Source organism: Amborella trichopoda, chromosome 1 (assembly GCF_054954075.1).
Source record: "Amborella trichopoda isolate Santa Cruz 75 chromosome 1, AtrichopodaSantaCruz75HAP2 v2.0, whole genome shotgun sequence".
Classification (NCBI taxonomy): Eukaryota; Viridiplantae; Streptophyta; class Magnoliopsida; order Amborellales; family Amborellaceae; genus Amborella; species Amborella trichopoda.
The window spans coordinates 38,350,689-38,371,626 of record NC_142336.1 but is presented as its reverse complement, the minus strand read 5'-3'; the positions used below and the strand labels follow the sequence as shown (position 1 = coordinate 38,371,626).

The window sequence follows — 20,938 nt, the reverse complement described above, 5'->3', positions numbered from 1 at the left end:
AAAGATTTTGAGTACCAAAAATAATGCATCTTGCAACACATTATCTGTGGACTGTCAATTTTCAAGATTTTCATATGTTTGTACATGATTTTAACCATTTTTGGAGTTTAAAATTTTATAATTTGATATGAAAATAAATTTTAAGGTAATCCTAATGTTTTTTACACCAAAATGATAAAATTTGGAGGTGCACCTTAATTGGGTTGTTTAAGGTTGCAACCTTATGGATACTACACTCATTGAAAAATAGAAAACTTACGGGCCGGAATGTCATCGGAAGAAGCCGGAAGAACACTATGCTTCAGGCTAACGGTTTTACCGTTTAGAAAGCTTGAGCGAGAGCGAGAAAAAAAATGGAGCTTCTAAAGGAGTTAAAGACTGAGGCAGCTGCCAATGTGCCGTTTTGAGGGCTTTCGTACTGAAAATATAAAAATAGGGTTTATAGGGTGGAGGACCCGGAGCGCAAGAAGCAATGGCAAAGTTGGCGAGGGCGGTCATGGCCGCTGCTTCCAGAGCTGCTTCCTCCCTTAACATCAACAACCATTATCTCCTTCAGCTCCTCCAATCCGAGATTGAATATGAGCTTTCCAAACATCCATCTCAGGTGAGGAAGGATACACCACTCTTCAAAACTCCTCGACTTCAAGCATGTAGAGAGAAGTTTTGAGGAATTCAGGCTGAGTATTTCTTAGAAAGTGCTGCATTCAGTAGCTAAGTTCAGAAACTATCTTCCGAATTTACAGTTACTGGGCTTTTCTTGTTCTCCGCATTAGTCTGGTTCACAAACCTTTCTTTAATGAAACTCTAATAGAAATTGGGGTGTTCATTTGTGCATTTGGTTGTAAGGCACAATAACTTGCTCGTGCATGCTGATTTCCCGAAACTAGGATCCCTTTATAGTTGCCAAGTTTTTCTTTTCTCTCTTTTGTTTTTGTTTTCTTTTCCGTGGCAGCCCCTAAATTTTCGAACAGGCCCCAGGTGGTTTATTTGGGGATTTTGTGGTGGAATGGGATGACCCCAAATCAGAGGATCTGTTGTTGAGGAGGAGGAATGGCTCAGAAGAGGATGTTGCAGTTTCTTCTTTGTTGGGTCCTGAAGGTTGTCGTGGTGATGGGACATTGTTGGACATGAAGGCTTCGATGAAAGTATGCATAGCAAAGCCCAGCTTGAGCAGTGTTTTGCAGTTTGATTGCAGTATTTATGGAGAAGGTGATGATAGCTCCGACTTCTCCATAAACAACGTGCATTACCTTCCTTCTGTCACACATATGAGAGCAGAAGATTACAAAGGTCCCTCTTTCAGGTTGAATTCTTGTTACCTTCTCAATTTATGTCTGCTGCATTTGAAGAAACAAAATTCCTTGATCCTTTAGAATCAGGGGAAATAGTCATCTCTTTCTCTCTCTCTGTGCACGTGCAAGCTTTATGAAATTGTGATGTGTAGTCGATCTTTCCTAATCGTCATTTCACGGGCAAAATAGATTGCCTATTTTCATATTTCCTGGTTTGAATTTTCTTGATAAGTTATTAGTGCAAGATGAAATCCCTTTTGGCTTTTGGTTGTTGAAATGAAGAAGTGCGTAACTGGTAACACCTTGAAACAAGCCATTGATGAAGCCTTGGAAGTTCATGGTGTGCATAATCAACGTCAACATCATGGACCTGTACAAGGGAAGGGCAAGTGCTCTCATGGCATGAATCTAGTTGCATTGTTGCATTACTATTGTTCTCCATTTTCTATTTCTCCATTTATTTAAAAAAAACTTTTTTTTTCCATACATGAGAATAGAAAAAATTATTCATGGCATATTTTTAAAGTGCAGCCATATAATGCATTATGCGGCCGCATAATGTATTATGCAGCCTGGAGCGCATAGCTCTAGGCCGCATATGCGAGAAAATGTGATGTGTCTGCATATGTTGCAAATCACCCACATATGCGGCCTCATTGCCTGCATTAGATCATGAGCAATGTGCCCACATATGCACTCTCTATGTTTGTGTCAAGAGCATGGGAGAAATTGTCAAAAAATGCGCTCTCTCAAGTATTTGATGACTTGTTTGATTGAGAATTGATTATCTTTTGTTTTTATACAACATAAACTTTTGGTCTTTTCCTCTTTGGAGTTTAAAGTTTGGAACTTTGGAAGTTTTATATGAGATGCAATGGATTGCTTTATACAACATAAACTTTTGGTCTTTTCCTCTTTGGAGTTTAAAGTTTGGAACTTTGGATGTTTTATATGAGATGCAATGGATTGCTTTATTTTGCATGTTAATTGTGTTGGACATTTAAACTATAAAAGATTAGAAGTTAGAACAACAAACTCTATTACTCTTTATTAGGCTATTAAGGACTCCGAGTCGCTAACAACTAACATATTATAAATATTAAATAAATTAAAATACCTACTATTACATAAGTAACATTTATATTGTTTTTTATGCATTATTATTATTATTATTTTACTGTCAGATAAGTAACATTTATATTGTTTTTTATGCATCATTATTATTATTTTTTAATTTTTTTTAATTTATTGACCACATTAGAGGTGATGTGCTTGCATCTTGCCGCATCGGGTTCACATCATGCATTTTAGAGCACTGATTCAAGGTGCTTCGCATGAAGATAATGCAAGACTTAGGCATAAGCTGCACCGAGAAGTGCCATGGAAACATTCATCTCTTACTAAAACTTCACTTTTCATAGCTCATTTCTTCATGGGTTCTGTCTCAAAAGAAGGGATATCGATGTTTGAAGAGGTTAATTGATTTAGTTGTGGTTAGGATCACTGCTCACGTGTGAATGAAATTGCCCCTATTGGTCTATTAGGTGTGATCCTTAAAGAATGGCTTATCAAGGTTTGAATTACCTCAGAGCAAGTCAAGTATGCATTGCCTAGAGAAACACATAGATAGCTTTTTAAAGCTCTCTTCATTATTATTTATTGTAGGAAGTAAAATCCCAAACTTAGTGGGTTTGGGTTTCCTATAGTGCATTGTCGAATTAATGCTGAGATCCAATTATCGTCGTCCTTGATTCTTTAAGTAACTGTGTTTACCTTGTTGACAGGGTATGTTGCAGCGCCCAAAGGACGCTTCTTGTTCCTTACATTTTGGGAAAAACATCCTATCTTCCCTCTCTAAAATTCTCCTAACTTTACTGAAGGTGGACTACCATTGAAACTGATCTTTAGAGTTCCATTTTGTACCTGTTGATGCATGCAAGGAATTGGGCATAACCAATCCAAACGCCAAACAAACGTAACATAGCTTTATGTAAGGATGAACTATAATTCTATTGAACCAAGATATGGTCCACTCTTAACATCCTTGTTCTTTGCATAGGAAACAATGGCCAACAAATCCTCTGTACTAAGGATGATCAGTAGTGAGTATCTGACACTTAGCATATCCATTTGAACTACCTAGTTCCTCTGGACTTCCACAGAACCTTGTTCTTTCGCCTGTATCTTTAGTGGAAGTCTTTGGATGTACTCCAGCAGGGTCACCTGCTCCTCTATTTCACTGTCAGCTGGATTCGTCTTTAGTGTAAGATTGGCTTGGTCAAATGCCATAGTGCTAAGAAAAAAGTCACTGGGAAATTGTTAGTGCCCTGGATCCTTTAACCTTAGCATAGTAAAGATCACTAGAATGATCTGAAAATAGCGTCACTAGCTGTATTGCACTTATCCTCCTGGGTATGGTTCTGAACTCCAAGCTATTCAAAGATGGTCAAAATTATATCTTTTGTGGAATATAAACTCTTGAAAAAAAAAAAAAAAAATCCAATTCTACCTCTTCAATCTTGTCCCCATCCTCTATACTAACTCCATTAGTATGATGTACCAACGTAAATTTTCATTCATCTAGGCTGTCTACTATGTCATGAGAACAATTATTCTTCATATTAATGCCCTTTTCCAGCCTAAGGCTCTCACTTTTTTTCTTTAACAGGATCTTCTTTGCCTTCAACCTTACAAGCAATCTAAAGCATCATCCTTCAGCCTCTCTCCTCCAAAATCTGTTCAACTGTTCCCTCTCTTCTTCTCTATCAAGAGCACTCATTTATGATCTTATATGTGGTTTTTTTTTTTGTTTTCTTTTTTCTTGTAATAATCAGAGGCATCTTTATAGATAACATATTTCCTTTAAACCTTATTTTTTCAACCTTTAATAACTTCATGGAAGTTCTGCTATTTTTTGTAGATTCCTCCAATCTGTTCACATAATCCTAATCCTTTTCTGTCGATTGGTGACGGTATTTTCATTAATCAAAAGATTGAGCTTTACATTGTAATTTCTTACAGAAATGTCGCTCATCCAATGGATTAATACAAACAATGAAAATTATGTAACTACCAACGAGGATCAGTCATTCATTGCCTCTCTCTCCATACCTGAATAAAAGACATCCTGATCCTACTAACATGTAAAAAATTTTCCCTTGAAGATATTTGGAGGTTCCCATGGATATTCTATATCCCGTAGCCTATCGGACTACATTCTTCAAATCCTCCTCTATTACAAATTAACTTTAATAAAGCTTGTCCTTCCACCTCACTTGAATCACAAACAGGTGATGGGTCTGAAAATTTAATTAGTATTTTTCCTTCATGACATCACTTAGCCTTCCAGCACCTGCTGTGCTTGGATTCCTGATTGAGCTTCCATCAAAATATAATTTAGGGAAACTAACGTAAATATCCCTTATTTTTAGGAACACTTAAATTTTTTTAATTTTACATGGATGTCCCTTTATTTCAAACTTATCTTTTCCCAAAATGCACTTAAGTTTGGCATTCGGAGTACCAAACTAAGGTTGTAGCCTCACAATTGCAAAAATAATGTTTGATATTGGGAGTACCCAACATTGTCTTAGTTTAACGTTTCATTCGGTACTTTCAATACCGAACGATATCTTTTTTTTAACAAAAACCAGTTTGGTACTGATAGCAGCAGAACTAGTTTCTTGTTTTTTTTTTCCTTATGAAAGTTCGGTATTATGAATACTAAACTTTTTCATGTTTTTTTTTTTTTGTGATAATGTTAACATTGTATTACTATATAAAAAGAAGGAATACAGTAGATAGAGGGAGGAGAGGACTGAGAATACCCACGAGCCAGGTATCTGAGTCAAAAAATTAAGCCATTCACCGTATACAACCTATATCCTTTTAAGTGGCTGTAACCAAAAGGTTGAGGTCTCAAAAATTGGGCTTATATGCACACCTTGTTACAAAAAACAACAACCGAAAAATCTAATGTCCTAGAAGACCTCGATGGTCCAATGCAAAAAAGGCAGTGGACCATTCATTGTCTTCCATGTGTGGTCGTCGTCGTGCACCATCTTTAGCGAGGAGGTCGGCGAACTCGTTCGACGATTATGTGTCCAACAGACGTTGGTATCCCTACATAAGTGGTAAATTTCATCAAAAATTCTAGAAAGGTACCAAGGAGGGGTGGTGGTGCCTGCTGCCCATGATAGAATGTTTTTTGTCTCCTTCCAACACTATGGATTGGCCCCAAGTTGGATTAAAAAATTTCAGGCCCACTAGGAGTGCCAATGCTTCTGCAAATTATGAATCTCCATGTCCGACATATTCGGAGTATGTCATGAGAACATTTCGATTGTGGTCGCGGAAAACTCCCCCTACTCCTGAAGGACCCGGGTTTCCCAAGGAACAACCATCGAAGTTATGCTTTATGGCATTTTTTGGAGGAGGTAACCAGTTGTGAGGTCGCTGTAGCTTGAAAGGCTGGAGTCGGATAATAATGTCCCATTGCCTGAGAAAAGAACTCATAGGAAGCCCAAAAAGTTACGAGTGATGTAACCTTATGAAACAGCCCTGAAACTTCACTGCTGTATCCTTGAAAGACCCTCTCATTTCTTTCTAGCTATAAAACCCATACGATAGCAGCGATTGCTGCCCTCCACAAGGTTCTACCTGCTTTGGGCCAAGGACCTCCTGAGTAATGAAGAAATAAATCTTTAACCGAATGCGGGAGGACCCATTTGAGACTAAATAAGTGTAGAATCAGTGTCCAAAGCTCATAAGCCACATTGCAATGTAGAAAAAGGTGGGGGTTTGACTCCTCCGCTTTCAGGCACATTACACACTTGTTTGGGAGTGGCAAGCCTCTTTTTTGGAGCTGATTAAGTGTGAGGGCCCTCTGACAGCCAGCTATCCAATTGAAATACTGAACGTTTGGAGGAGCTATTGTGTTCCACACTTTGGAGAGAGGAGAGATGGGATTTAAAGGGAAAGTAGGAGGCTGGATAAGTTTCTTATAGAAAGATGCTAATGAAAACTTACCAGTTGGGATAGTTTCCATACCAAAGAATCACTCCCTGATGGAGGTAAGAACATCGGGTGAAGAGCAGCCTAGAGAGTGGTGAAAGCTAATGTTTCCTCTTCAGAAAGATTCCTTCGAAACGTGGGGTTCCAAGTTCTACGCCCCCCTGCCAAGACCATTTCATCCGCAAAACTGGACTCTTTGTTGGAAGCAAGTTGAAACAGGCTGGGAAATAGGTCCCTAAGGGGAGCATGTGCAATCCATAGATCTGACCAAAAGCGAACTCTGTTTCCTTGTTTTGGATGGGAACGAAGCGCTTTCTTGAACTGAGCAAGAGAAGAGGTGAGAGATTTCCATACTCCTAAAGCCCTGATCCGTGATGGCCTCTCATGTACCCAATTGTGGTCCGGAACATTATATTTATTCCGAATAACCTGTGCCCAGAAAGAGTTCTGTTGGGTGGCCAATCTCCACCACCACTTCCCCCAACAGAGCCAGATTATGCTTTCTTAGATCTCTGATACCTAAACCACCATGGGCGTTGGGCATTCGGACTCTATCCCAAGAAATTAGATGATGTCTCTTTTTTCCGGCTTGGTCGGACCACAGAAAGTTCCTCATCAGTTAATCCAATCTATTAGCCACCGACGCTGGCATATGGAAGATGGACATTAAGTAAATAGGGGAGTTTGCTAGTGTAACCTTAACCAAAGTAGAATGACTGGCCAAGGAAAGGAATCTTCCTTTCCAACCAGCTAGATGCCTATCAACTCTATCAATCACTTGGGCCCAATGTCTCTTTTTTGGTTGCCCTAAACCTAAAGGGATCTCCAAATAAGTGGTAGGGAGGTCCTCTACTTTACAATCCTAGGAAGGAATCGGGGATCTGATTTCTTGAAGTGTGAGGCCCACTCCCATCATCTTTGATTTTTTCATATTTACTTTGAAGCCAGTGGCCTTCTCAAAGCATTTGATGAAGATTATGAGGTTCTCGATTTGCTGAGGGACCGCATCTAGGAAGACTAGGGTATCATCTACGTATTGCAAGTGTGATACCAAAGGACCTTCTTGGTAGAGACGAGAGATAGACCTATTAAAAACCTCGGCAACTATTGTAAAAAGAAAGGGAGATAGCGGGTCCCCTTGACGTAGCCCCCTCGAAGCAGCAAAGAATCCTTTAGGGCTTCCATTTATAAGGACCGAAAAATAGAGCGAAGAAATACAACCATTTATCCATTTTCTCCATCGAGGACCAAAATTCATTCTAGCCATCGTCTCATCCAGTAATGACCAGTCCATGTGGTCATATGCTTTCTCCCAATCGATTTTGAAAATCAAGCCTGGTTTCTTGGATAGGTGTCTAGAGTGGATACACTCGTGAGCAACCAACGCACCATCCAGGATCAGCCTTTCTTGGATGAAAGCTGATTGGGACTGCGAGATGATGAAAGGAAGGACCCGCTTGAGTCTTGAAGCCAATACCTTGGCCAAAATTTTGTATGTAGAGTTGAGTAAGCTACTTGGATGAAAGTCCTTAAGCTCTTCAACACCTTCTTTCTCGGGGACAAGGGCTATAAAGGTGGCATTGATAGCTTTGTTGAGGACCCGCCTATGATAGAATTCTTCAAAGAAGCCCTTGATATCAGGTAGGAAAGTACCTAGGAAAGATTTAAAGGGGGCCATGGGAAAACCATGCGGATTGAAGGGGGCCATGGTCAATGGGGATTGAGATTTCCTCAACTGTAAAAGGTCTTTCCAACTCGTTGGACCAATGATCAGGAACAGTAAGGAAATCCAAAGTAGTCATCCTTGGCCCGAGTCCCACAGGGGCAGTATAGAGGGACATGAAGAAATTTAGGATTGCATTTTCGATTTCATTTGGCTGGGTAAGAAAACTGTTATCCACCTTAATTGTGGATATCAGATTCTCTCTCCTTCTACAATTGGCTATACGATGAAAGAAGGCAGTGTTCTGGTCCCCTGATTTTAACCATTTGACCCGGGATCTCTGGTACCAAAAAAGCTCTTCTTTCTTGAGTGTAGAGAGGTATTCCAGCTTGGATTGGGTTCGGAACTATACTTCAGAGTCTGAAAGGGGTCTAACTTCCTCAATTTTGTCAAGGTCTTGGATACAGTTGAGCCAAGCGCTTTTTAACTGAGAATAATTCCCTAGCCGAGACTGGCTCCAATTTTTCAAGGACTTTTTGAGCAGCTGGATTTTGGTTTGTAGCTTGAATCCCTCTCTACCTGAGACTTGGGAAGAGAAAGAATTCCATCAACAGGGGATGAGAGTCACAAGGGGCTGCTCTTCCAACCTAGCCAATTCAGACCGAAAGGGTTTTGGGCCCCTACAAATCGCTTGAGTTTCAAGAAGAATGGGGCAATGATCTGAGGTAGGTTTAGGCAGGGTAAGTGCATGTGAACCAAGAAAAGCAACTTCCCATTCCAGGGATAGAAGGAAACGATCCAGTTTAGCCTGGGGGGGCTGAGCAGAGTGATTGGTCCAGGTGAAGGCGTTCCCTTGAATTGGAATGTCTACAAGTTCATGTCGAGAGATGAAGTCAGTGAAATCCAACATTCCCTGTGAAATATTGGTGTTGAAGTTTCTCTCATGAGACCATCGGGTGATATTGAAATCACCGCCCAGGCACCATTTAGGATGTGGTAAGGCTGCTAGGAGATTCAATTCAGACCAGAGACGGGGGTGAAGGGAAGCTGAGTTTGGACCATAAATGGTGGAGAATTTAAGCAGCGCACCATCTGTTGTTCTAGAGAGAAGGACGGTGACCGAGAATTCTCCTATGTGAGACGAGGGGAGATTGAACTCATTTGGGTTCCAAGTTACCCAAATTCCCCCTGAAGCCCCTGTCGCCGGTAATGCTTCCTATTGACACGGCCTTCTGCCCCTCATGCTGCGGATGGATTGCAGAGTAGGCTCCGGTTGTTTTGTCGCTATCAAGGCAGGGATCGACGGGGAGAGTTTTAAAGAAAAGTCTCTCAACGTGTCCCTTTTGGACTTCGGTCCCAACCCTATAATATTCCAAGAGAGTATCTTCATAAGTTATGGGGAGAAGCAGGGGTGGAGGCAGTCCTGGGCGACCGCCTTGGAGTGGGGGAGGTTTGGGCAGTGGTGGGAGGAGGCTTAACATCAGTTGCGATTTTGTCATAATTAATAGAAGAAAAGAGGTTAAGCAGTTAGCAATGTCCTTTGAGATTCACCTTGAGCCTGCTATGGGCGTCCGCCTGCAAAAACCGATGTGCGGGACCTTCGGTTCCATGGTGTTCAAATCCCATTACCCTCTAGATCTCCTTCATCCTGTAAGCTTCTCGAGTTTCATCTTTCCCACCAGCTCTCTCTGGATCGCTTTCTGCCAAACTAGAAGAAGAGGGTGCTTGGGGTAGTGGGTCAGGAACAAAACCAGAAAATACGGTGGAGTAGGAGGATTGGCCAGGGGAAACAGGGGGGTGCAGGACAATGACAAGGACACTGGTTCACCAAGGGAAGATCAGGTGACAGAGCAGCGGGGAACTCAGCAATTGGGTTAACTTGGGAAGGAGTAGAGGTAGGTGGTGAACCAAGAGGGTGCCCGGGGGAGGCTTCAGGCTGGGTAGGGGTCCAGAAGGTCACAGGGGAAGGAGCCCAGTTGGAAATGGGATAAGGGCAAGGGTTTGTTTCTTGTTGTCTTTTCTAACAAAATCAGGTTTGATTCATAGTACCAAACTTAATTTTGTAAGAAGAAAACAATAAACTAATTAGGTACTTCTAGTGTCAAACTACTTTATGTTGAAAAAAAAAGGACTTTGTTCAGTACTGGGAGTGATGAACCTAAGGGAATTTTGGGAAAAAACAAGTTTGAAATAAGACATGTATGTAAAATAAAAAAATTTCGGGACATTTTTTAAATATTCTAAAAAAGAAAGGATACTTACGTTAATTTCCCAATTTAAGCCATTTGTCTTTTGGGGCAGTTCAACTTGTATTCATTGACAAATGGGGACCCATACTTTGTGAGATAGAGAACCATTTATGAACAACTCAGAAGTATACTCGCGCCCCTTTCAGTTATGAGAATCCTAATCCTCTTTCCTGGCTGGTTTTCATCCTTCAACTTAAATATCTGAAAGCAATCAATTGCTTAAGATTTATGTGAGATTAGGTACACATAACTATAATGCGAGTAATCATTAATAAAACTGATGAAATACTGAGATTTGTCACGGGCTTTGACATTAAAGGGATTACAAATAATCGATTGAATAATTTCTGAGGGTTTTTTTCTTTTTCTTTTAATCTTTAAGCAATAGGGAATGGTTTCCTGATTGATTTTCCCATAAGATATGTTTACCAGTCTTATGGGTACCACGTGGTCATGCTATCTTTACTAATGGGACCCAATCTCGCATGCCATAATATATAATTATCATCATGCATAGTGGAACAAGCAAGAGAGAGAGGGGATGTATTATATAAAAGAACATATGAATAACAAAAGAAATCACCCAAATCCGAAGTAAATAATCCATCATGAAGGAAGCCACTAAAAGAAAAATCATCATTGAGTTTTATCGAAGAAAGAAATGAAATATCCATTTAAAGAGAGTTTAGGTACTGATAGTAGGCTCCTTCTCATCCCAGGAGCGTAAAGCACATCATGCAAAAACACAGTCCGACTATATCAAAATTGCACACAATAGGTTCCTACGCCCTCCACATCTTTGACAATGTTGTTTCCTATGAAGATCTTCACGCCTCCCCCTAGAACTCGGCAAAGCTCCATGAAGCCGCTTGGTTGGGCCTCGATCTCGTCGGATTAGTCTGTGAGCGGAAACCTAGATATGACATCTGGCCTGAGATTGCTCTCTCGAAAACCGTGGTGTGCGTGCGGGTAGGTACCAACTAAGGAGAGAGAATTAGGGGTATGAGGCAGGACCTACCTCACGGTGGGTTCGTGACATGCTCGGGTGCGGGATGCCCACTTAGATCACGATGGAAAGCCCCCTAGCCTATGGCTGGTACAACTTTGGCTGCCTTGCTGTACTTTGTGCCTTATAAACATGGCTAGACAAGTGGGCTGAAAGACCCTGACTTGTCGTTAGAGAGATGATTTATTAAGAGTATAGTGGGGGGAAAGATGAAGAAGTAAAAAAGGGGCTAAAAAGGACTACTTGTCAGTCCAAAAGCCTCCTGGCATCACCTCCCCTAGGAGGCAATACCGGAGACAGAAAGGTACCAGACCAAAGTCTGAATACCCCGGGGAATACTTAAGGAACTGAACTGTGCGATGGACCCAAGCAAGATGAACCTCAGCATGGCCCCCTGACCCTGACAAGTAGCCCATAGTAGTGGTAATAATAATAATATTTTAAGGGAGTAGGGACAAGTAGCGCATAGTAGTGGTAATAATAATAATATATGAAGGGAGTAGGAGTTTTATAGAAAGAATGGAGAGAGAGGTAAGAAAATAACATGCATAAATAGAGGGGGATAGAAAGAGATGTAAAGAAGAAAGGATGAAATGATAAGAGAAAATGACGAGGGATAAAAGGGGAGAAAAGTAGAAGAATTGAGATAGAGATGAGAGAGAAAAAGATTAGAGAGAGGAGAGAGAAAAGAGATAAAAGGAGAGAGTTAAGATCAAAGGGAGGAGGAAAGAGAGCATGAGAGAGGAGAGAGAAAGAGATGGGAGAGAATTAGAGAGAGAAAGAAAGAGAAACGGAGAGAGTTAGAAAAATAAAGGGAAAGAGATAGGGAGAAAATAGAGAGAGAATCGAGGAGAGAGAAAGAGATGAGCATGAGAAAGAGGGAAAGAGAGTGAGAGAGCATTAGGGAGAGAGGAAGAGAGAGAAAGGGAGAAAACCACGAGGGAGAAAGAGAGAAAGGAAGAGAGTATGAGAGAGGGAGGAAGAGTGAGAGAGCATGAGAGACAGAGAGGAAGGAGACAACCAAGAGGGAGAGAGTGTGAGGGAGAGAGGAAGAGAGAGGAAGAAAGAGAGAAGAGGGAGGGACTGGGGACTTAGTCCTCGGCTCGAGGCCGAGAGAGAGAGAGAGGGAGAGGAAGAAAGAGAGAAAAGGGAGGGATCGGGTGCTTAGCCCTCGGTCTAAAACACAGAGAGAGAGAGAGAGGAAGAAAGAGAGGAGAGGGAGGGACCGAGGGCTTAGCCCCTGGCCTAAGGCAGAGAGAGAGGAAGAGAGAGAAAAGGGAGGGATCGGGGGCTTAGCCTTGGGTTCGAGGCCGAGAGAGATAGAGAGATGAAGGAACGTTTGCTTAGCCCTTGGCTTGAGGTCGAGAGAGAGAGAGAAGGGAGAGAAGAGAGAGAAAGAGAGAGAGGAAGATGAGAAGAGGGAGGGACCCCTGGTCCGAGGCCGAGAGAGAGAAAGAGAGGAAAAAAGAGAGAAAAGGGAGGGACTGGGGGCTTAGTCCCCAGTTCGAGGCCAAGAGAGAGAGAGAGAGAGAGAAAGAGAGATAGGATGAAAGAGAGAAGAGGGAGGGATCAAGGGCTTAGCCCCCGGCCCGAGGCAGAGAGAGAGAAGAGAGATAAAGAGGAAGGAGAGAAGAGGGAGGGATCGGGGGCTTAGCTCCCGTCTGAGGCTGAGAGAGAGGGAAAGGAAGAAAGAGAGAGAGAAGGAAAGAGAGAGAGGAAGAAAGAGAGAAGAGGGGGGGACTGGGGGCTTAGTCCCCAGTCTGAGGTTGAGAGAGAGAGAAAGAGAAGAGAGAGAGGAGAGAGCAATGGAGGGGTGAGAGAAAGATAGAGCATGAGAAAGAGAGAGTGAGGAGAGAGAAAAAGAGGACTTAAGAGAGAAAATGGGAGAGTATAGAGAGAAAGAGAGCAGGGGGGACCGAGGGCTTAGCTGCCAGTCTGAGGTCGAGAGAGAGAGAGAGAGAGAGAGAGAGAAGGGAGAGAAAGAGAGAGAAGAGAGAAAGAGAGGAGAGAGAAATCGAGGGAAGAGAGAGCAGAGAGAAAGAGAGGACGGAAGAGAGAAAATGAGAGAGAAAGAGAGGTAAAGTTATGTACCTAGTATGAGCCACGGGTTTGGACCCGGGGGCTAGGTTGGTACCTTCTTGGGATGCTCCTTGAGATGAGTTGGGTTGTTGGTGTAGAAAGCTAGGGTGTAGGATTAAAGTTTATGGATTAGGGACTAGGTTAGGGTGTATGGAGATAGAGACTATGGAAGTTGGGTTTAGGTGTATGGAAGTGAAGACTATGGAAGTTGGGTCTAGGGTGTATGGAAGTGAGAACTATGGGAGATGGGTCTAGGGTGTATGGAAGTAAAGACTTTGGAAGATGGGTCTAGGGTGTATGGAAATGGGGACTATGGAAGATGGGAGTGAAGGGCTTTAGGTTGGAAGTGAGGGGTTCTAGGTTGGAAGTGAGGAGTTTTAGGGGTAATCCTTAATGGGTGAAAGTTTGCTCTTTCCTCTTTTTGGAGTAGGGAAGATAGAATAAAAAATCAAAACCAAAAGGAGACAAGCTCAATGATTTTCATTGATCTCTCCAACTTTTCCAACATTCAAAACTTAGGGTTACAAATGCCTTAAGTTTCTTATATATCATCCCCTTGAAACAAGGGTCAATGACCAAATGTAAAGAAAATTGTCAAATATTACATTTTTTTTTTAATTAAAAATGAATCCTGTTTTTGAGGCAAAATGACAGTTTTGCTCCTAGCTAGAATTGTGAAAATGACTAAATGGTCCCCAAAAAGGCTCCATAGACCATGACCTTGACCATGGTCGGGCCCGTTTTTGGGCACTTCCAGCGACCTTCTGATGAAAGTAACATCGTAGAAATTACGGGCTTGACGAGACGATCATTTTAACATATCATTTTGACCTTGAATCGAGGTTTCGAACCTTCTTTGAAACTCTAGCGAAAGATCATAAACTTGAAATCTTCAATGCTCGATCTTGTCCGTTTCTTGTTGTTTCGAGTCGATCCTTTCATCATAGATTGATGGGGATGCTGTCATGGTCATTTTGTGATAAAAATCACTCGATTTGGTTGCTGGATTGTCACTTTCCAAATTGGGGAAGCCGCCGGATCGTCTCTTTAGGGCTTGAACCCCAGTCTACTGGGCTTAGTCAAGGGCTTTTTGTTGGCCATCCTGAAAAGTCTAAACCATCAGCAACTGGGAACCTTAATAAGATTGTTACCCTGGATGTTGGGGGAGGTATTGGTTTGACTTTGACAGTCATTCGCCTTTTAGGAGCATTTGCCTCGGCTTGTCGGCGTAACTTTCTTCTTTTTGGTGACTTCTTGGAAAGGAGCTCTTTTGGCATGTGGTTGCCCTAACCTGCCATCTTGTTGATTTTCTGACTTTGAGAGCAACTTTATAAGTTGACCTAAGTTTAAGTTTTCTTGAGCTCTTTTTGATTTCAGTTGTAGGGTACCCTTTTCGAGGGGATATGACTCCCAAGCTAAAGAAATTTTTTGTTTGGAGTGCTGGCAGAAGCCGCATGTGAGGGCTAGCGCTGCATCAACCTGTGTATTGGTTCAGCGCCCTTTCGGGTTTTCAACTAAACTAAGTGAAAGCAGTGCCGTAGAATGGTTTTCACCAACTTTTTTCCTTTTATTAGGCTCTTTTGTCTGTATAATCACGTCCGTCATTATTTTTATTTTTACTCATGGAATCCTTTCGGGTTTTCACCATGGCCGGTTTCGTTTTTTGAACACTTTTACTTGTAGCTTCATGGCCGCGTCCGTCTTTATTTTCCACTTTTACTCAGGACACCCTTTCAGGTTTTCACCATACCCGGTTTCTCTTTTTGAGCATTTTTACCCGTAGCTTCATAGCCATCTCCACCTTATATTTTTTTTGATATATATCGATATATATATATATATATATATATATATATATATATATATATATATATATATATATATAGATAGCGGAGTGGGTGATGGGTGATGGGTGATGGGAAGGTCTCTTCTTGATGACACAAATGAGAGGTGGCTTGAAGTGGTGTGTTTGAGGCTCATTTGGGGCTACAAATGCCTTAGGTGAGGCTCACTGGGGATGAAAGGGGTGATCAAGGCGAGAGCGCTCATTTACGATTTTAAACGAGGCTTAATGAAAGGTGAGGGTCCATTGGGGATTTATGCGAGTTTGGTAGGAGCGCCCATTCATGATCTGGAATGGTGCTTCATGGGGGGATAGGTGTAACGGGGACTGTTATGTTCTAGGGAAAAATGGAGTTTAATGGGGCTTGATGGATGTTCAAGATGTAGGACTTTGATTTAAATGGGGTTTGGGTAGCCTAAGATGGTAAGTGGCTATGGTATTTTGACATAAAGGCTTGACGGGTGTTTGGGTATTTTTATGGACGAGCGGGTTTGGATGAGGTTCCAAATAGATGAAAATGATGAGAGATGAAGGATAGAGGGTGTGTGCAAGAGGGGAGATGAGATGGAACAGAGAGAAAGATGTGTGGGAGGAAGCACAAGGAGAGAGATGTGATATGGAGAGATAGGGTGTGAGGAGAGATAATGTGCACAAGGGGAGAGAAGTGTGTGGGGAGAGCGTGAAGAGAGGAAAGAGAGCGTGAGGGGAGGAGAGAGAATGAAGAGAAGAGAGAGGGCGTGAACTGAGATGGAGAGCTCATGGGGGAGAGACATGTGCGGGGGAGTGAGAGAGATGTGCGAGGGAGAGAGGGAAAGAATGTGGAGAGGAGTGTAAAGAGAAAGAATGTAGGGGAGAGAGTGTAAAGAGAAAGAATGTAGGGGAGAGAGAGAATGAGCGTGAGGAGAGATGCTTGGGAGAGAGAATGTGGAGAGAGAACGGTGCGCGTGAGGAGAGCTTGCGTGAGAGGGAGGGAGAGAGAAAGAGAGTGGGCTCGGGCTTGGGCCAAAGGCCCGGCTCAGTTCGTACATGAGGGAAGAGAGGAGAGCGGGAGACAGTCGGGTCCATTGGGTCTGGTGGCCCAGCCTGTGGGTCTCCTTCGGTTGTTGAGTGGGGCTGTTCAGCTTTGAGGCACGTGTTTATCTTGGCTGCTTCAGATCACTTCTCCAAATGGCCAAAGCGATTCCTCAGGCATGTTCCTGGGATGATGGTGGCCAATTTCGTCCAGCATCACATTATCTATCGATTTGGTGTCCCGGACCGGATTACATCAATTAATGGCCCCCAATTCCGAAGTCAATACATTGATCTCTTGGTCAACCAGTTTGGTTTTGAGTGGAAGTACTTCACTATGTACAACCCTCGAGCCAATGGCCTTGCTGAATCCTTCAACATGACTCTTTGTGATATCTTACGAAAATCTCAAAGACAGGAATTGGCATAAGAAACTCCCCGAAGTCTTGTGGGCTAATCGCACCAATATGCAGAATGCTATCGACTCCACTCCTTACTCCTTGGTTTATGGGAGTGAAGCCATCTTGCCCCTCGAGGTTCAACTCCCTTCATTCCATACCGCCATTCATCATGGTATGGCCGAAGATGAGCTAACCATGCTTCGCTACCAAGAGTTGGATGTGCTTGATGAGAAGAGGTTTAAGGCCCAACAAAACCTTGAAGTCCATCGGGGCAAGATGAGACTAGCCTTCGACAAAGCAGTCAAAGTTCGCAAATTCGTCAGTAGAGAACTGGTCTTAGCAGTAAGAAGACCCATCATCATGCATGGCCACCACGAAGGCAAATTCGAACCAAAATGGGAGGGGCTATTTGTGGTTAAGAAAGCCTTCCCTAATGGAGCATATGTATTGGCTCATTCTGACAGAGATGAAGCCATGCCTCCAATCAATGGCCGCTACCTGAAGAAATATTACCCTTAGTCTATGGTCTCGGAGGCATGACCTTAAAAACATCCTCAGGTCTTGGTGTATGACCTTAAAACACACTAACACTATGGTCCCAGAGGCATGACCTTAAAAAAGCCCCCAGGTCTTGGTGTATGACCTTAAAACACACTACTATTATAGTCTTGGTGGCACACCTTAAAAATTCCCTCGAGTCTTGGTGTACGACCTTGAAACACACGAACATTAAGGTCTCGGAGGCACGACCTTAAAAACTCCCCCAGGTCTTGGTGTATGACCTTAAAACACATTACTATTATGGTCTCGGAAGCATGACCTTAAAAACGCCGTCGGGTCTTGGTGACCTTAAAACACGCTGACATTACGGTCTCGGAGGCATGACCTTAAAAACGCCCCCAGGTCTTGGTGTATGACCTTGAAACATACTACCATTACGGTCCCGGAGGCATGACTTTAAAAATGCCCTTAGGTCGTAGTGTACAACCTTAAACCACAATACCATTATGGTCTAGGCGGCATGGCCCTAAAGTTGCCTCCTCAAAAAGATGGTCATGACGAAAACCCGAAAGGGCGTCATGGGTAAGAAAGTCAAAAGCATTGTTTCCAAAATCGCTCGATCTAACTGCTAGCTGCTCGGTTAGATCGGAACTGTCCAGTGGCCGGTTCTGGTTTTGGGCGGTTAGGGTGATCAACTGGTATTTTAAAAAAAAAATAAAAAAAAACGTATATAAATTCTAAAAAATAAGGATTTTTATTTGTACTGCATTTTTAAATATTCTTTACATTATGGTAATGATTAAAAATTATTTTGGCCATTAATACTCACTTTTATATTTTCCCATCTTTTTTAGAAAATTTTAAAAATAGCCCTTGGAAAATATAAAATGGGTTAAAATCCATTGTTTCATTAATTTTCAACTTCATTTAAATGTGTTTTGTTTTAATCATTCTTTATATGCTTTTCATAATTTCGTAGTTTTTTTTGTGTTTGTTTTTATTTTTTGTAACACTTTTTTGACTGCCCGGGACTTGCCAGGCTAGAGCGATTGAATCGACCGGTTTACCAGTTAGGCCAGTTAAACCACTTCCAAGCCCATGTCCGGTTAACCGTTTTGGTTCGATTTTGGGAACACTGATCAAAAGAAAATAAACTGAAAAAAATGACGGGGCATGATAGCACCATTAACTATCATGAGTAAAAGATGTAAAAAATAAAATAAAAAAATCGGACACGGTGTAAACCCAAAAGGGCGTCGTGAGTAAAAATGAGAAAATGGCGGACATGGTGTAAAAACCGTGGGTAAAAGCGCCACAAAAAAAAATAATCTAACTGGGTCTTGCGAAAATCAGAAATGGCGTATACCTTAAGGGCTTGAATGAAAACCCAAAAGGGCATTTAAGTCAAAGGCACGCAAGAGGTGAACACTTCCATGAGAAAAGTTACCAATATGGCACCGCCCTCAAAGAATTGCACCACCCTCAAAGAGAGTGACCAAGAGGAGAAGTGTGCAAACCATGAAAGCAAGAAAAATGAGGCATACGAAGACACAAGAAGAAGAAAGGAACAAGATTTAAAGCAAGAAGGAAAAGCTTTCATTCCATGACCAAATAGAGGTTACAAGTTGCAGGCTTGTGACCTCAAGGTATTGAAGAAAAGAGAGGCATTCATCTTCAAACCACGGTTCAGGGCCTTACATTGAAATAAAAAGGAGGAAGAACCAAACAAGCAGCTTGGGGTCTCGACAAACACAAGCAACAAAAGCAAAAGGGAAATAGAAGTGACTTGTCAATCACTTCTTGCGAGCACCAATCTCTATGTAGACACGCTGCATGATCCTCAATCTATCCTTCACTTCCGAAACCTTGAGGAAGCCTGCGTGTCTGACTAGAGAAGGAAATGCAATTGACTCCAGGTTCGTTGATGGAAGGTCCCCCATTTCGTCGTGAACCCGAGAAATTAAAGCTTATGTTTCAGAAATATAGCGTTCAAGGACAACTATGCCATCTTCGTTATCAAGCAATGAGATATCGCCGACAGCAGCATCTTCTTCTTCGTTAAGTGAGTAAGCCTGAAGAGTTGGATGGAAGCCTTTTCGATGCACCAAGTCGCTCTTTAGCTTCCCTAAGAGACGTTTGACATAGCCAAAGATGAAGGGTTGGTTCAAAAAGAAGTCAATTAAAGGCCCAATGGGAAGGTTTAGTGTTGGTCAAATTAGGCCCTCCAGTTCCAAAATCTCCTTCGTCTGTCGGGCCAGCTCTCTTTTGAGCTTAGAAGCCTCCTGCACTGCAAAAGCTGCCAGATTCTTTGCTGCATCCTCCAAGAGATCTGGGAGCTGTATTAACTCCTCAAGAGAGGCTCTGCCTAAGAGATGGAGGACAACCTTCAGAAGCTCCTACCCATAACTCATAGTCCCGATGTCAGCACACAGATAGTCTAACCCCCCTATCTGAGTGGAAAACGGGATCCTCAACTGCTCAGGGACGATACCCCCATGGCTAAACCAAGGGGGCGTGAACACACGACCCGAATGGGGTAAGCCACTGACTCTCCTCTCCAAACGTGGTGGATGAGTAGAGGATGACGGCTCGTCTGTGTTAACATTGATCGCATTCCCTGGTTCTTATTTAATTACCGTCATGGGTGACTCATCCGGGTCATCGATAATATCTTTCGGGGTATTATTGCTCGCAGGATTTCTCATCCATGGGCCACCAGATGCCCTGGCCGCATGATGCGTAGTCATTTTGAGAGGTGCTTCACCTGTAGAAGTGAAAGAAGAAAGTGAAAGAAGAAAGTAAGACATGAGCAAAAAGAAACGTAGATGAGCCCATGATGTGTTGGTGGTATATAAGACCAATGGGTAAGAAATGCAATCTTTTAAAAAAATTCCATTGTATAAAAACTCAAGGGTTTTTCAATACAAAACCATAATACATATATTCCAGCCTACAAACATGGTTTATACACATTTGAATAATAAAATTCAACTGTAATAGGTCCCCTTACAAATCCCTTACTCAAAAATACAATTAGCTCAATACAATATTTAAATATTCACAATGTTCATCTCTACAACTTATTGCATGACTTGCACACGCAATTCTTCATTATATTAAAATTATATGATAATTTCATCTTCATTCTTCATCCTCATCATATATCATAATGTCTCATGCATATCATGCACTAGATCATAATAATTCCCTAAGATTTCAATTCACATAAATAATAATGCATAGCATTAAAGTTCATACCGCAAGATTAAAGAACAATCTCAATATACACACAACATACTCAATTTAACCAATCATGAATCCATTTAATAACTGTAAATACATCAAATTAACATGCAAACATACATGGGGAAACCATGGTTCCAATCCCTTGTGCCCGGGCCATGAAAGGGCTTTTTGAGGACGTAAATTTGTCCCATTGTCTAAGGCACGGGTGATAATAATAAGTCAAGGAGATCAATCCAATAGGAAACAAATGATCACTTTTATTTCACTAATTGGGGATCAAATCATGAGATAGACATGTATCAAAATAACCCTTCAAAGTTTGAGAAAGATACTACACAAAATAAGGAAGTTATGGTGAAACTATAGCATGTGGTCCATAAGGGACCCCACAAACTTTTCAACATTCAAAAAGGAACTCAAGGACTATTTCATATGCTCAAATATGATGAAATAAACCTATCATCAGTTGTATATTCTCAATAAAAATTCTAGAAAAATACGATCAAGAAAATTAAGTTGAAACTATTCAAGATCATGGAGTAAGCAAACTAGTCTACACATAGGGACTCTTCAAATATCAAGTTTTCATGACCAAAAATAATGAAAGCTGCTGTAAATTAAGAATTACGACAAG

The 20,938-nt window shown here is 41.8% G+C and overlaps 1 protein-coding gene across 1 annotated transcript in view; it reads left to right on the top strand.

Moving 5' to 3' along the window:
- Positions 1–405: 405 nt before the first annotated feature.
- The window catches only part of LOC18440339 (Mitochondrial glycoprotein family protein), a 38,678-nt gene continuing 18,145 nt past the window's right edge, over positions 406–20,938 (top strand). The window contains exons 1-2 of the mRNA XM_011627323.3: positions 406–604; positions 972–1,303. Of these exons, the coding sequence (XP_011625625.1) occupies positions 473–604; positions 972–1,303 (464 nt within the window). The 5' untranslated portion in view covers positions 406–472. The remainder of the gene's footprint in view (positions 605–971; positions 1,304–20,938) is intronic.